This window comes from Scyliorhinus torazame, chromosome 6 (genome assembly GCF_047496885.1).
Source record: "Scyliorhinus torazame isolate Kashiwa2021f chromosome 6, sScyTor2.1, whole genome shotgun sequence".
Lineage (NCBI taxonomy): Eukaryota > Metazoa > Chordata > Chondrichthyes > Carcharhiniformes > Scyliorhinidae > Scyliorhinus > Scyliorhinus torazame.
Window position 1 is genome coordinate 197,144,281 of NC_092712.1, and position 17,571 is coordinate 197,161,851.

At 49.4% G+C, this 17,571-nt stretch overlaps 1 protein-coding gene across 4 annotated transcripts in view; it reads left to right on the forward strand.

The window, feature by feature from the left end:
• The window catches only part of fam221a (family with sequence similarity 221 member A), a 202,511-nt gene extending 185,708 nt beyond the window's left edge, over positions 1 to 16,803 (forward strand). For all 4 annotated transcript variants that reach the window (XM_072509263.1, XM_072509266.1, XM_072509264.1 and 1 more), the window contains one exon: positions 15,626 to 16,803. In XM_072509263.1, the coding sequence (XP_072365364.1) occupies positions 15,626 to 15,727 (102 nt within the window). In that variant the 3' untranslated portion in view covers positions 15,728 to 16,803. The remainder of the gene's footprint in view (positions 1 to 15,625) is intronic.
• Positions 16,804 to 17,571: the final 768 nt, after the last annotated feature.

Genomic DNA, 17,571 nt, shown 5'->3' on the forward strand with positions numbered 1-17,571 from the left:
GATGAGGCCGGGACTGGTCGAGCGTGATGGAGGCGAGCTTTGGAAGGTGATGGGTAGGCCGGTCGGAGGTGGCGGCGCCCAGCGTTCGACCGGGTAAGCAGGGCTCCCGGGAGGCTGTGGAGTGGTCCCAAGATGGCGGCCCCCATGGGTCGCGCGTGGCAGGCGGCATCGGAGATGGTGTCAAAGATGGCAGCCCCCATAGGTCGCGCGTGGCAGGTGGAGCACAAGATGGAATCGAGATGGCAGCACCCACGAGTCACACATGGCGACGGAGAATTGCGATTTGGCCTGAAATTGGCGCCCGCCGCAATTTTGGCATTGGAACCGATTCACCACCCAATCGTGTTTCCTGATTCCAGCATCGGCTGCAGAAGAATTCCGCTCATGGTGCAAAAAGCCGGCTGCAGAGAGCCAATCAGCACACCGGTTTTCCTGCCTGTGTTACCACTTAGTAGAAAAATAAAAAAATTCTTCCCAAGAATAAAGAAGAGTAGAATTCATACTGCAACTATATAAAAACCACACCTGGTGTACTGTGTTTAGTTCTGGGCAATACACCTTAGAAAGGATATTGGCCTTGGAGGAAGTGCAGTATAGATTTCCTGGAAGATACCTGACTCCAAGAGTTAAACTACAAGCAGAGACTATGCAAACTAGGATTTTATTTGCTGGAATTTAGAAGATTTAAAGATAATTTGATCAAAGATTTTGAGCTATTAAGGGGAACTGCTAGCATCAATCAAGATAAACTATTTCCGTTGGCTAAGGATACTAGGACGAGGGAAAAATTAAATCCAGATTTTTTGAAATGAAGTTAGGAAACATTTCCACATGCAAGGGTGGTACAAGTTTGGAACTTCCTTCCAAAAACAGTAATTGATGTTAAACCAATTGTTAATTTTAAATATAAAATTGGGTGGATTTTGTTAGCTAAAGGTATTCAGGGATATGGGACAAAGGTGACTGTGCCCAGGATTGTCTGGCCCTGTCGTGGTGGGGCCCGTTGCAGGAGAATCGGCTGCCCAACTAAAAGTTCATTGACTTTCAGCAGGACTGGACAATCCTGATAGGGGGCGCCGTACCAGGATATCTTGCCCTATGTGGAATTTGGTTGCAGTTCAGCCGTAATCTCATTGAGTGAAGGAATAAACCTGAGGGACTAAATAGTCTACGCTTCTTACAAACTGATTTCTGAGAGACATGAAGGGACTTTGCTAAAAAGTTAGAATAAGTCCACCCATTCTTGAACCTAAGGCCCCTGAAACATGAAACCATAATCTGGATTCATATTTTTAAAACTTTAAAGGAGTCACTGGTAGCCATCGATCTCGAAGATGTTTCATTGCAATCCAGGAGTGCCATTGGAAGTTTAGTTTCAGAGTACTCCTTGTCATCTAGAGCTTTTATTGATGACTTGCCTATTGTGCAGGGCAACATAGGTTGTAATATATTTCTGTGAAAAACACCGTAGGTCCCGAGGACCATAGGTTGCTCTCAGCTTTTGAGAGAGAGCTGACTAGTGATGATTTAACCTGAGGTTCATCACACCTCAGGTGAGGGGCAAAGTTGAGAAAGCAGGGCCTTCACGGACAAACTTAGCTGGTATGGGAATTGAACCCACGCAGTTGGTATTGACTGGTTTTCTCTTTCTAAAATCTTCAGGAATCTCAAGACGGTTATACAACGAAGGTTACAAGGAAGGCACGTCTTACATTGCTGCACAAACCTCTCAATGTCACCTAGCCACCATACATAGCTCCTGGCGAGCATCTTCAGTTTGGACATCCCCTTTGTCCATTGTGCAGGTCCTACAGGATGGCTTTCCTACCTTGCCTCGGGACTAGTACACAGACTCCCCACAGGAGAATGCCATCTTCATTGCTAAGCTCCTGTTCCTTGGTTGTGAAAACCCGCAGTTCTTCAAGCAGTTCCCCCGGTAGTCTCCCATATAGGGCAATGTGGTGCAACTTTGCCAACGTAAGGTCCTTTTGCGTCCACACATGAACTTGTGAGGCTGTAACAGGCAACGTGTCTGTAACATTTAGCGGCAACATGACTTTGTCCACCACTGGTGGGGATGGGAGGGACGTGTCGGCAATGGGAGTCGGCTCAGGGCATCTGCATGTGCAGTCTGCACGCCTGGGCAATACTCAAAGGCATACTCATACACCGCCAGCAAAAATGCCCATCTCTGGATCCTGGCCGCATTATCAATGGCATTGCCTTGTTCTTTTTGAAGAGTTTGAGTAGCGGTTTGGGTCCGTGATGATTGCAAAGTGTCACCCATACACGTATTGCTGGAACGTTTTGACCGCAAAATCACAGCCAGTCTTTCCTTTTCAATCTGAACGTTTGTGCGCTCTGCATCAGCCAAGGGTCTCAATGCACAGACAATCGATCTCTCTGTCCTGTCATCCAGCCGATGAGAGAACACCACCCCAATGCCAAATGGGGAGGCATCGCATGTGATTAGGAGCGGTCTGGAAGGGTTGTAATGTGTTTGCAGCTTGGAGGACAGCATTGGTTGTTTTACTTAGGCAAATGCTTCCTCTTATGGCGCCCTCCATGCCCACTTCTGATGTTTCTTTGTGCGCATGTAATGGTGCCATTATGGTCGCAAGATTGGGACTGAACTTTTCATAATAATTTATGAGCCCTGGAATGACTTTAACTTTTCCATATTCTCTGGCGTGGATCCTGCTTGCTAGCTCGAACCTTCTCCTCCACCAGGTGTAAACCATTCTTGCCTATGCAGTACCCCAGGTATGTGTCCTCTTTCACTTGGAAAATTCTCTTGCCACTTTTCAGGTGGACACCTGCGTCTGAGAAACCGCGGAGGAGTTCCCCTAATTTATCTAGAGTTCCTTCTTGGTGGTTTCCATAATCAATACGTTGACTGACATGCTTGGGAGCCCTTGAAGGAGGCTCTCTAAACCTGCTGGAAGTGCGCACAGGCGGATGATACTCCAAATTGGAGCCTGGCATATTCATACTGTCCCCTATGGGTATTGATGGTCTTATATTTCCTGGATGCCAGATTCAACTCCAATTGGAGGTGCACGTGGCCCACGTCTCATTTGGAGGAAGAATGACCCCCAGCCAACTTCACATAAAGGTTCTCCATGCAACGCGTTGGGTATCCATCCAACTGGAAAGCCTTGTTCGCCATCATTTTATAATTAGCGCACAGGTGGACGGCCTTGTTTGGCTTCAACACTGGGACCACAGGTGCTGCCTACTCCGCAAACTGGACTGGGCAATAATCACCAAGTCCTCCAGCTGGCTGAGCTTGTTGCCCACACATCGACAGTAGGCCATATGGAACTGGGTGGGCCCTAAAATACTTGGGTTAGGTTTCTGGGTCCACTAAACTTTTACCGTGGCTTTCTTTGTTTTCCCCAAGCCATCTTGGAAACCTTCTGGGCATTTTCCCAGGGCCTCACACAAACCGCCTGTACCCAGTAAAAACATTTACTGCCAGTCTAGGCGGAGACTCATGGCCCAACAGACTGGGTCCAGGCCCCTGAATCACTATCAGTGGCAGGCGAACTGATTGCTGCCCATTGGCAACCAGAATTGTCGTTGTTGTAAAGATGGGTAATGGCTCTCCGGTATATGTCACCAATCTTGCCTTAGTGTTCCTTATGCTCAGGTTTTGGATCCCTGTATGGACTTTCTGGTACGTTTGTTGTCTAATGACCGAGACAGTGACCCATGTGTCCATTTCCATCTCTAGTGGGTGGCCGTTTACCTGAACAGTGATCTTGATGGGGGCTACATTTGGTGCCGTGATTTAGTTGCATGCAGTCATCCTCATCAGGTTGTGTTAAGTGTAAGGCCACAGCTCTGAGTAGTTGTGTCACCAAACCAGGGCGACGTGCTGGCTGACAGTTCTGGCATTCCCAGCCCCCACGGTTCCTGCAACCACAAGTGCAGCACTGTTGTGAGTCTACCTCCTGGGGCTCAGGGGAGGTGTCTCATCGGGCTGCCCTGGCTCTTGGCAAATGGGTCTGACGTTGTCGGGTGGCGACTGGGTCCCATAGGCTCTGCTCTTGAGGGGTCTCATTCACAGGGATTGGGGGGGGGGTGACCATGTGCTATTTACCTCCATATCCATTGAGCCCTGTACTTCCTGAACTCCGTTTTCTGCTTATTCATGCGAGAGGGATAATTCTATGACCCTTATTAGGTCCAAATAAGGTTCTGCCCACAAATTACGTTGAGTAAAGACTGTTGTTTAGGCCACACACAAGGTGGTCTCGCAACATCTCTGGAAGGGATAGCCCATAGTCGCAGTGCTCAGCCAGCTTGTGTAGGCATGACATGAATTCCGTAACTGATGTCCCAGTGGTTCGTTAAGCCATGTTGAACCGGTACCTCTGCGCTATCACTGACGGCTTGGGGTCGTAATGGTCTGCAATAAGTGCTCCTGATCATCAAAGGTCTGTGAATGGCCGGTTAGGTAAGTCTTTTGATCATACTAAAATTTGGGGCTACACAGGCGATCAGGGGTATTACCTTTTGTCGGTTGTCTCCTACAATTGAATTTGCCTGAAAGAAATACTGCATCCGTTCGGCATACTGGGCCCAATCTCCGACACCTACACCAAAAGCTTTAAGTCTCCCAAAAAACGTCAATTTCAAACTTGTTCTGACCTTGTTCTTGTGGTGAGGAATTCATCGCGGCCCGGACTTCCAGAATCGCAGCCATAGATATTCTTTATCGCCTGTATAAAATCTTTAGGTGTCCCGACAAGGTGATACAACAAAGATTTATTTGGCAAACAAAAGTAAAGACCGTAACACGGCATACAGCACATAATTACTAGCAGGGACTACGTTTGTCCTGGTCCCAATCTGGGCCAGCTTTTAAGTACAAGATTCATGAGCCCCAGCTGCTGGGGCTCCGGCCCTCAGCAGGGTAGCTCATATTCCACGAGCCACACAGGGAGATCTCTTGGGTCATCTCTGTGGGTCTCTTGAGGGTTATTACACTAGTAAATTCTAGTATATCTATACTCCACTTTCTCCAAGGCCAATATATCCTTTCTAAAGTGTACTGTCCAGAACTGAAAAGGAGAGGGAGAGACAACTAGCATGGAGACTAGAAATGAAAGTTGGATGCTCAGAAATTAAGTGAAAATGGGATTAAAGTGGACTTCCGGTGACAGTGATGTGGTAAGCGGACGCACATCAGGTGGCTCTCCTCCAAACCAGAACCAAAAAGGGGAATTTTACCCAAAATTCAAAGACCAAACTACCTCAACAACGAGAAGAAAACAACCACGAGAGTATGCTGGCAAACGGGAGCTCGAGGGGCCAAAAAGACAGTAGAAATGACTGAAAACGCCACGAGCAGCAGGTGGGCGAGGCGGTGGACCCATGAGGCGAAGGAGCCCCAGCTGCCCAAGAGAGGGTGACCAACAACCCCCCCTCCCCCCACAACCGAGAGACGGATGGAAGAACTTCCTCATGAAGGTGCTGACCGCCATGGAAGAGTAATCAGGACAGAAATCCAGGTGGCGGTCAAGGTGGCGGTGGCAGACGCAATGGCCACCATGCATGGGCTGGGGAATAAAGTGGAGACACAGGAGAAGACAATCTTCAACCTGGAAAAGGCCTTGATGGACCAGAACGACAGAATTGTTGCCCTGGAAGCCGAAGTGAAAAGGTTGGTGGCAGCCCAGGGGAACTTAACGGGGAAAGTTGAGGACCAGGAGAATTAATTAAAATTAATTAAATTAAATTAAATTAAAATCGCTTATTGTCACAAGTAGGCTTCAAATGAAGTTACTGTGAAAAGCCCCTAGTCGCCACATTCCGGCGCCTGTTCGGGGAGGCTGGTACGGGAATTGAACCGTGCTGCTGGCCTGCCTTAGTCTGCTTTCAAAGCCAGTGATTTAGCCCTGTGTTAAACAGCCCCGACAGGTCCCGACAACAGAACATTCGGATTGCAGGCCTGCCGGAAGGTATCGAGGGCAGGGATCCACCGGGCTACATCGCCTAGATGCTGGACGACTTAGTCAGGACAAACAACCTCCCCAACCCCCTAGAGCTCAGCAGAGCGCACAGGTCGCTTAGGCTGAAACCCAAAGCCAAGGTTGCAGCCGTGGACAATCATTGCAAAGCTCCACTGATGTCAGGATCGCGAGAGAATCCTGCGGTGGGCGCGTCAGACGAAAGCGAGCACCTAGGAAGGATATAAAATCCCTATCTGCCAGGACATTGCAGCAGATCTAGCAAAACGAAGGGCTGAGTTCAACTAGGCAAAGTCATCCCTGTACAAGAACGGGGTGCATTTCGGTATGCTGTTCGCGGCCAGGCTCGGGGTCACATACCAGAAGAAAGCACATTACTTTAACACCCCTGATATACCATCAATTCACAGCGAGACCATATGAACAAGTGAACAAAGGCTTTATTACACTAAGAACTAGCCTGCCAGTGACTTCTGTACAAATGAGCGCCACCCACTGGGCGCAGGACTATATACTGTCCCGGGGGGGTGGAGCTAGTGGCGGAGCCCACCGGGGTTCCAGCTCAAAATTTAAAGGTTCAAGGTTACACAGGCACCACATCTCCTGGTGAATACATTTCACCACATTCACCCCCTGTTTTAAAAAAAACAAAGTCCTGCGGGGGTGACGTGGGTCAAATGTCCAGTCTATCCGGAGTCCGGATCGTCCTTTTAGACCTCCTCAGCTCTGGCGGTGCGGCAGGCACGGACGTCGTAGATGATGGGGACTCGGAGAGCGTGTTGTTCGGAGCTTCTGCCCGGCGTGTCGGAGACGGTTGCGGGGTAGTGGTCGGCAGGTGGGTGCGGATGGCTGCTGTGAAGGCACGGGGGGGCAATGCAGGCACGGGGGGCAGCGTAGGCGCGGAAGGACACAGGAGCCCCAGGGGGGCGAAAGAGACACGGTTGGTGGTGGTAGGCGATGCTGGGATGCGGGGGGGGGGGGGGGGGGGGGGCGTTGGCAGGGGAACCAGCAGGCGCCAGGTCCCGTAGGGAGACTGTATCTTGCCATCCGTCTGGGTGCGCGACGTAGGCGTAATGGGGGTTTGCATGCAGCAGCTGGATCCTCTCGACTAGGGGGTCGGTTTTATGGCTCCTCACATGCCTCTGGAGAAGGACAGGCCCCGGAGTTGTCAGCCAGAATGGAAGCGAGACCCCGGAGATAGACTTCCTGGGGAAGACAAACAAGCGGTTGTGAGGGATCTCAGTCGTGGCTGTGCAGAGGAGCGACCTAATGGAGTGGAGCGTGTCGGGGAGGACCTCCTGACAGCGGGGAGCCCCGGGAGACTTCTAGACCGGAGGGCAAGAAGGACGGCCTTCCATACCGTCGCGTTCTCCCTCAACAACTGCCCGTTGCCCTGCGGGTTGCAGCTGGTAGTCCTGCTAGAGGCGATGCCCTTACCGAGCAGGTACTAATGCAGCTCATTGCTCATAAATAATGTGCCCCGGTCACTGTGGATGTATGCAGGGAAACTGAACAGTGTGAAGATGCTGTGCAGGGCCTTTATTACTGTGGCCGAGGTCAGGTCGGGGCAAGGCACAGCGAAAGGGAAGCTGGAGTACTCGTCAATGACGGTCAGGAAGTACAGATTGCGGTTGGTGGACAGGAGTGGCCCCTTGAAGTCGATACTGAGGCGTTCAAAGGGCCGGGAGGACTTTACCAGATGGGCCTTGTCTGGCCGATAGAAGTGCGGTTTGCACTCCGCGCAGACTTGGCAATCCCTGGTCATGGCTCTGACCTCCTCGGTGGAGTAGGGCAGTTGCAGGACTTAATAAAATGCATAAGCCGGGAGATCCCCGGGTGGCAGAGGTCGTTGTGGAGGGCCCGCAGTTGTTCCTCCAGCGCGCCGGCGCAAGTACTGCGGGACAGGGCATCTGAGGGCTCGTTGAGTTCCCCAGGACGATACTTAATATCGTAAGTGTAGGCGGAGAGTTCGATCCTCCATCTCAAGATCTTATCATTTTTAATCTTGCCCCGCTGTGCATTGTCAAACATAAAGGCTACCGACCGTTGGCCAGTGACGAGGGTGAACCTCCTACCAGCTAGGTAATGCCTCCAATGCCGCACAGCTTCCACAATGGCTTGCGCCGCCTTCTCGACAGAGGAGTGTCAAATCTCAGAAACAGTGAGGGTTCTAGAGAAGGCGGCTACGGGCCTGCCCGCCTGGTTGAGGGTAGCAGCCAGGGCGACGTCTGACGCATCACTCTCTACCTGAAAAGGGATGGACTCGTCCACCGCGTGCATGGCGGCCTTAGTGATATCAGCCTTGATGCGGCTGAAGGCCAAGCGGGCCTCAGCCGTCAGGGGAAACGTAGTGGTCTTAATAAGTGGGCGGGCTTTGTCCGCGTCGTTGGGGACCCACTGGGCGTAGAATGAGAAAAGCCCCAGGCACCGTTTGAGGGCCTTGAGGCTGTGGGGAAGGGGAAGTTCTGTGAGGGAGCGCATGCGGTCGGGGTCGGGCCCCGGGACTCCGTTTTCCACGACATAGCCGAGTATGGCTAGCCGGGTTGTGCGGTTATATGTGAGGTTGAGGGATTGGGCGGTTTGGAGGAACTTCTTAAGGTTGGCGTTGTGGTCCTGCTGGTCATGGCCGCAGGTGGTGACATTGTCCAAGTACGGGTATGTAGTCCGCAGCCCGTACTGGTCCACCATTCGGTCCATCGTTCTCTGGAAGACCGAGACCCCATTGGTGACGCCGAAAGGGACCCTGAGGAAGTGGAAGAGTCGGCCGGCTGCTTCAAAAGCCGTGTAGTGGCGATCTTCCGGGCAAATCGGGAGCTGGTGGTAGGCAAACTTCAGACCCACCGTAGAGAAAACCCGGTATTGCGTGATCTGGTTGACCATCTCCACAATGCGGGGGAGGGGGTACGCATCCACTTGCGTGAACCGGTTAATGGTCTGGCTGTAGTCCACCACCATCCGGTTCTTTTCCCCAGTCCTGACAACCACCACTTGAGCTCTCCAGGGGCTGTCGCTGGCCTCGATGATCCCCTCCCTCAAGAGTCGCTGGACCTCTGACTTGATGAAAATCATATCTTGTGCACTGTACCGCCTGCTCCTGGGCTTACAGTCGGGGTGAGGTTCGCGAAGAGCGAGGGGGGGGGGGCGACCTTAAGGGTCGCGAGGCTACATACCGTGAGGAGGAGTAAGACTGCCGAACTTCCGGGTCAGGCTTCGGTGACTGCATTGGAAGTCCAGTCCAAGCAGTAGAGGGGCGCAGAGATGAGGGAGGACATACAGCTTAAAAAGGGCATACTAAGCGCCCTGTATAGCAAGGTTCGCGACACATTACCCCCGGACCAAATGGGATCTGGAGGCGAGGGAGATCATTTGAGATGCGGGGTAGATGCGCAGGGAGCAGCGCCTTACTGTTTCGGGGTGTACGAAGCTCTCCGTGCTCCCGGAGTCGAAGAGACAGGGGGTCTCGTGCCCATTGACCCGGATGACCACCTCACCAGGATTATCACCTGGAATGTCAGGGGACTTAATGGCCCAGTGAAAAGATCCAGAGCCTTCGCTCACCTAAGATGTTTAAAGTCCGACATAGTCTTCCTGCAGAAGACAGACCTGAGGGAGAAGGACCGACTGTGGGTAAGAAAGTGCTGAGTGGGACAGACATACCATTCACGTTACGGGACGAGGGCTAGGGGAGTCTCCATACTGATTAGCAAGAGGACGATATTCACGGCAAGAAGGACGGTTACGGACCCAGGGGCAGGTACATCATGGATAGTGGTGTCCTGGAAGGTGCACCGGTAGTCCTGGTAAATGTGTACGCTCCCAACTGGGGCAACACAGATTTCATAAAAAGGCCATGGCGGAAATCCCCGATGTTGATACTAACTGATCATAGGGGCGACTTTAACGGTGTACAGGACTCGCTGACGGACCGATCGAACCCCAGATCGGGGAAAAGGAGAACATGGCAGCGGGAGTTGGGGATGTTCATGGAGCAGATGGTGGCAGTGGACCCGTGGTGGTTCCTACACCCCAGTGAGAAGGAATTCTTGTTCTTTTCACCGGTCCACAAAGCTTACTCAAGAGTAGACTTCTTTGCAGTGGGGAAAGCGGCGCTTTCAGGGATCACAGGAGCGGAATATTCCGCAATAGTTATCTCCGACCACTCTCCACACTACATGGATGTGAGGTTGGAGACAGGCCATGTCCAGCGCCCCACGTGGAGTTTGGACATGGACCTACTGGCCGGTAAGGGCTTCTGCCAAAAAATATTACAAGCCACAGACAAGTACATCACAAATGACCAGAGGTGGAGATCTCACCTTACATGCTCTGGGAGGCACTGAAGGCGGTGATTAGGGGAGAGCTTATGGATTTGTTTAAAGTCACGTGTACTGAGGTACAGTGAAAAGAATTTTTCTGCGAGGAGCTCAAACAGATCATTAAGTACATGAAAATAAAATAAAAATAAAATACTTAATAGGGCAACACAAGGTACACAATGTAAATACATAGACACCGGCATCGGGTGAAGCATACAAGAGTGTGGTATTCATCAGGTCAGTGCATAAGAGGGTCATTGAGGAGTCTGGTAACAGCGGGGGAGAAGCTGTTTTTGAGTCTGTTCGTGCTTGTTCTCAGACTTTTGTATCTCCTGCCCGATGGAAGAAGTTGAAAGAGTGAGTAAGCCAGGTGGGAGGGGTCTTTGATTATACTGCCCGCTTTCCCCAGGCAGCGGGAGATGTAGATGGAGTCAATGGATGGGAGGCAGATTTGTGTGATAGACTGGGCTGTGTTTACAACTCTCGGAAGTTTCTTGCGGTCTTGGGCCGAGCAGTTGCCATACCAGGCTGTGATGCAGCCAGATAGGATGCTTTCTATGGTGCATCTGTAAAAGTTGGTATGAGTCAATGTGGACATGCCGAATTTCCTTAGTTTCCTGAGGAAGTATAGGCATTGTTGTGCTTTCTTGGTGGTAGCGTCGACGTGGGTGGACCAGGACAGATTTTTGGTGATGTGCACCCCTAGGAATTTGAAGAGGTTAACCATCTCCACCTCGGTTCCATTGATGCTGATAGGGGTGTGTACAATACTTTGCTTCCTGAAGTCAATGACCAGCTCTTCAGTTTTTCTGGCATAGAGGGATAGATTGTTGTTGTTCACCACTCCACTAGGTTCTCTATCTCCCTCCTGTATTCTTACTCGTCGTTATTCGAGATCCGGCCCACTATGCTCGTGTCATCAGCAAACTTGAAGATGGAGTTGGAACCAAATTTTGCCAGGCAGTCGTGTGTGTTATAGCCTACAAAGCACAGAGACAGGGAAGAGAGAGTGGCCAGGAGAGATTGACTCCATTCTGAAGGTCGACAGAAAGTACTCCAAGGCCCCAACCATAGAGCTTCTGGCGGAGAGGAAAAGGCCACAGATGGACATTGACCAGCTATCCACCAGGAAGGCAGTGCACCAACTCTGCCAGACACTGGGGACCTTCTATGAACAAGGGGACAAGACTGGCCGCCTACTGGCTCACCAGCTGAGAAAGCAGGCAGCCACGAGAGAGATGGCTCAGGTGAGGCAGACTGGTAACTGAGCAAAACGAAGTCAACCGAGCATTCAAGACCTTTTACCGAAGGCGGTATACCTCCGAACCCCCCAACGGGGTCGCGGGGATTAAACGGTTCCTCAATGGACTGGACATGCCAGTCGTAGGGGACAATTGATGGGGTGGGGAAGCTGGAAGCACCAATGGGACTGGGAAAGACCATGGAGAGCATCAGCTCCATGCAGGCGAGGAAGGCACCCGGGACCCGACGGACTTCTTTAAGAAATTTGCACCAGCCCTGGCCCCACACCTAAGGGACACGTTTGCAGACTCACTAGCAAGGGGCACCCTGTCTCCTATGTTAACACAGGCCACGGTATCTGTGATATCCAAAAAAGACAAGGAGCCGATGGAATACGGACCATACTGACCCATTGCGCTACTCAGTGTAGAAGTGAAGATACTCGCGAAAGTACTGGCCAAGAGATTGGAGAACTGCGTACCAGAGGTGGTCACAGAGGACCAGACAGGCTTTGTCAAGGGTAGGCAACTAACTATGAACATCAGGCAGCTGCTGAATATAATAATGACCCCTTCCGGGGAGAGAACACCAGAGGTGATCGTCACCCTAGACGCAAAAAAGGCCTTCAACAGAGTCAAATGGAAGTACCTAATAGGCGTACTGGAGCGGTTTGGGCTGGGGACGGGGTTCACCTCGTGGGCGAAACTCCTGTACGACGCCCCCAAGGCGAGCATTCGGACCAACACCACCAGCTCTGAATATTTCCAGCCACACAGGGGCACAAGGCAGGGTTGTCCACTATCCCCGCTTCTGTTCACAATGGCAAGCTGGAAAGGCATCAAAGGGGAGGCAGAGAGCATCGAGTATTGCTCTATGCGGACAACCTACTCATCTGCGTTTCAGACCCACAGAACGTCCTCAAAGCAATCACGCAACTGCTGGAAGAGTTTGAACTCTTTTCGGGCTACAAACTCAAATGGGCAAGAGCGAGGCATTCCCAGTGAATCCTAAAGGGGGCGGGACAGAACTGGAGGGACTTCCATGCAAACGAGCCCAAAACAAATTCCATTAGCTGGGGATCCAGATAGCCCATGACTGGACACGGATTCACAAGTGGAATCTGACCAGCCTGGCAGAGGAAATTATAAAGGACCTACAGGGATGTGATGCGCTCCTGGGTTCCCTGGCAGGGAGGGTGCAGATGATCAAAATGAACGTACAAAATGATCATGACATTTGTGTGTGTTTGGGGGGTGGGTGGTTGCAAGAACCCAAGAATCCCCAAGACAACACTGCTAAGGAGGAAAAACATGGGCGGTCTAGCAGTGCCGAATCAACAGTATTATCACCGGGCAGCCACAGCCGAGAGAGTAAGGGGATGGATACAAGAGCCAAACACAGAATGGGTAAGGCTGGAGGAGTCCTCCTGCAAGGGAACGACCCTCCGAGCCCTCGCCATAGCAGCACTCCTCCTCCCCCCCCCCCCCCCCCCCGGACCAGCCAGATCTACATGAGGAAGAGGGCGGACACCCCAGCCTTTGCATCCCTAATCACACGCCGGAGAATCCTGCTCAGCTGGCGAAAGCAGCCCCACCCACGGCTGCAGATTGGCTGGCAGACCTCTCGGAATTCCTCCACCTGGTGGAGATCAAGTACACCATCCGAGGGTCGGAGGAGGGCTTCAAGAAAGTTTGGGTACCGTTCATCAACCTGTTCCAAGACCTGTTTGAGGTCAACAGCGACTCGGGAAAGAGAGGGGTGGGGAGGGAGGAAGACAAGGGAAGACACACACAAGAGAAAGATGTAGAGGAGGGGAGGGGAAAAAGGAACCCATCGGGGCCACAGATTAGTATACAGGGGGAAAAAGGAGAGGAGGGGAGCAGCCACGCAGAACCCCCCTCTCTCTCCCCCGCCCCCCCCCACCAACGAGAATAAACTAAAGACCCCAACAGAAAGAAACAGAATGCAGTGTGTGGCACCAAAGGCAGAAGGCAACACTAAGAGGGATACTAAGCCACCAACGAAGGAAGGAGAGGAGGGGGGAAGGCGGGGGGGGGGGGGGGGGGGGGGGGGGTTGGGTGAGAGGCGGATGGAGGGAAACCACATGTAAAAAGCAGTGTAAATAAGAAACGACTATTTGTAAATATCAAACACACTTGACCTGTTACCCTGTAAAAACTGGAAAATACCAATAAAAACACTTTCTTAAAAAATGGGTTTAAAGATAAAGATGGTGGCTCTAATGGTAAAGATGAGCTCATAGGAATCATTGAAAGAGATGAGAGAGAAACCAAGGGCAGGATTTTTTGAATGCCAGGGTTTCCTACCCTGCCTCCCGAACAGTCAGTGGGAAATGCATCCCTGCCAATCACAGCAGCTCCCCAGCACTGGAGATGGGACTTTTGCTCCTTACAGGGGCAGCAGTGGCCAGGGCTACAAGCAGTCCCCAGATTCTAAGTTCCAGAGTCCAGGACCAGGTAAGGGTGGCAAGGTGGAGGGTATGGGGGGAGCTTGTGGTATGGTTGGGAGGTAAGCCCCAAGGTGGAAGGGAGTAGCCATTGGGGGGAAACCTTGGTCGAGAGTTGCCTGATGTGAAAAGGGGGATATTGGGAGAGGCACATCTAACTCTTCTCACCCAAGGCCCAAGCATGATGACCTTAGGTTTTCTCCCTGCCTCTCAAAATTGAAGTTGGGCAAGAGATCGGCTTCAAATGGCCAATAATTGGCTCTAGCCCTCACCTAATCCACATAAAATTACAGACATGTTGGGGCTGGGTGGTTGGCAAAAAGATCGCCTGGGGAATTTTACAGGCCCTCCCTCAACAAACCTGTTGATAGGGGGTTCCGCCACAGGGAAAGCTTGTAGAGAAACAGCCTATTCTGTGCGAGCCACAGTTATCAGTGGTAACGTATGTTGTAATAGGGTGTGGTGGTGCTCACCTACAGGCAAAGTGGATGTATGGCAAATGGAGACTGGTCAAGTTCATCTGGTATATTAAGCACCACTGCCTCACAGTAGTTATACTAACTTTAGAATACCTCCAACCTCATATTCAAAAAAGCTCAATGTGCATGTGGTCAGACACCAAATGTTAGTGTACTCCATAAATCAGCAAAGAGAGATATGCTCACAACTTCTCTGTCCGACTGTGGTCCATCTGGTTAATTGTTTAAATGAAAATATTACTTCCCTGTTCGGACAATACTTCAGATATAAACAATATGTTGATGTCAGTGACCTGACCATTATGTGTGCAACTGGAAAATCCACCTGGAGGTGATCCACCAAATATTTCCAGCCTACAGGTTCTAGAGACAGATCTAGTTTGCTTTCTGGGCAATGATCAGCTTTTATATTTATGTTTCAGGATGAAAACTTGAGTTTGAAAGGTCCTCTCTTTGTGGCTAAAAGTTTATGATAATTTAAATTTCTCCTGAACACACCAACATTTTTGAGTTTCATCCAGAGTGATGAAAACCATCCTGATAACTCCTTATTAGGATCTTCTTACATCCACAAGAGTTATTTTTTTCTTGGCTGGCGAATCAAATATTTCATCCGAATCCAGGCGCTTGGCCATCTGCAATACGATGCAATACCATATTTTAACAATCTTTTTATTATGCACTACATATTTTGAATGTACCATTTTCTCTAAATTATTTCACTTCACCTAGTAACTAAACAGTATATCAATATAATAAATACAATACTTAGCTTTGTCAAATTTATGTCTAACTAAAGCCATGCAGTAATCATTAAAAAGGAACTTTTTGCCATTTGGATCTTAAAGAGTAAAACACGGTGATTATAATATATCCAAAGGTGCCATGAAAAGTAGTATAAATGTTGCACCTACAACTTTACACAAAGTAGAAAGTGCTAAAAGGTTTCTTCCAGGTGCAAGTCAAATGACAAATTTTGTAAAGTGAAGATTAAACCTATAATATTGCCCTATCAAAAGTTAGATAAGGCAATAGTTAGTAATACAGTAATATATTCTATATTATAGCAATATAATAGATTTTACCATGGTTGTTGCAATATAACATTTATTATGATAGTTAATGCACAATCCTGTATTTCAGCTCAAGATGGAAAAAGCTGCTGCTAGGAGACAGAAAAAAATTCCTGCATCTAAAGGTGAAACTTCACAAGTGCCAAAACCTTCAAAAGGACCAAAAAATTGAAATTCCTAAGAACATACATGCATTTCAATTTGCCTTCCACAGGCCAAGTACATCAGACACATTGATGGGGCTAACCAATTCTACTTGGACTCCACACTGCATTGTCCTCAGTTTGATTTGAAAATGGTTGACTGAATTTCATCAACACATGTACTTTTGACATTATCATTCTGATATAAATAAACATCTTAGACATGAAAAATGTAAATTGTTTAGAAACTTCTGCAGTCCTGAGAAACAGTTCCTTTTGGGCATTTTTACAGTAATAATCTTTGTAGTGACAAATAGATTCACGATAAAAAAAATGTACCAAAAGAATTGCCAAGTTGCTGTTTTTCATGGGTAGTTGAATTCAGGGCCTCATTAATCCTCATTGGCTAATGACAACAGAAGGATCACCCTTTCTCCTACAGCTGGAGAAGTTATGGGTAGGAAACAGTGATTTAAATCTTTGGACAAAATTCAAAGCTAAAATAGGAGGATTTTGAAGTAGGATCTGCACCTGAATCATGAACTGGTCCGTTTCTGCAGTTACCAGCTACCTGCTGAAGGTTCTCAGCATTTTTTGCTTTTGTTTCAGATCGGTAGCAACTCAGTTTTGAATTTGTATAATTGAACTTGCATTCACTTAGTCTCTTCCTCGACCCAGGAGGTTCCAAAATTTTTCAGAGCCAAATAATTAATTTTGAGATACATGTGGCAGCCAATTTCCGACAGCAAAATCCCACAAACTGCAATGGGACACATGATCAGATAATCTGTTTTGGTGCGTGGGCAGCATGGTAGCACAGTGGTTAGCACTGTTGCTTCCCAATGCCAGGGTCCCAGGTTCGATCCCCAGCTTGGGTCACTGTCTGTGCGGAGTCCGCACGTTCTCTGCATGGGTTTCCTCCGGGTGCTCGGTTTCCTCCCACAAGTCCCGAAAGACGTGCTTGTTAGGTGAATTGGACATTCTGAATTCTCCCTCAGTGTACCAGAACAGGCACTGGAATGTGGCAACTAGGGGTTTTCACAGTAACTTCATTGCAGTAAGCCTACTTGTGACACAAATAAAGATTATTATATTGGCTGAGAGATCGATGTTGACCAAGATATTGTAACTCCCCTGCTCTTCTTTGAATTTTTTTTCCACATCAACATGTAAACATTAACATAGCACCCTCAATGTAGAAAAATTGTACTAAAGCATTTCACAGAGCTGGGATAAGAACATTGACAAGGAAAGAGGTATTAGGAGGGTTGCCAAACAGCTTGTTTAAAAAAGTATGTTCAAGAAGGGCCTTAAAGGAATGGAGTAGCAGTGAATTGTAAAGCATGGGACCTGTGCAGCTGAAGCTACCACAAATAAATGATGGGGCAAATGGGTGGGGGGTTTGAAGGATGCACAAGTGGTCAGTGTCAGAAGACAGGAGAGCCTGGGGGAGGGAGTTGGAGGGTAAGGTCAACTAAGTCTGTAAAGGAATTTAACCATGAACATTTAAAATTTAAACATTTGCTGACTAGGAACCAGTATAGGTCAAAAAAGCTTGAGGATAGGTGAGATTTGTGCAATTTGGGATACAATAGAGTTTTGAATTAATTAGAATTCATGGGGGGTGGGGAGTGGATCAGCAGCCAGAGAGCATTGGAAAAGAAGTCCACCTGAACAGAACGTTTGGCTTGACATTTGCCAAAATGGCACCTAAGACAATGCAGAATGTCTGCAGCAGTACATGGAAACATGAGTCTAAATTATGTGTCTTGAGACCGAGGGTCGGGTTTTCATGGTCCCAGTCTGGACCAAATAGAGGTGTGACTGGAAAAAACTGGCTGCCAAGTGGGGTGGCCAGAGGTCCAACCTCCAT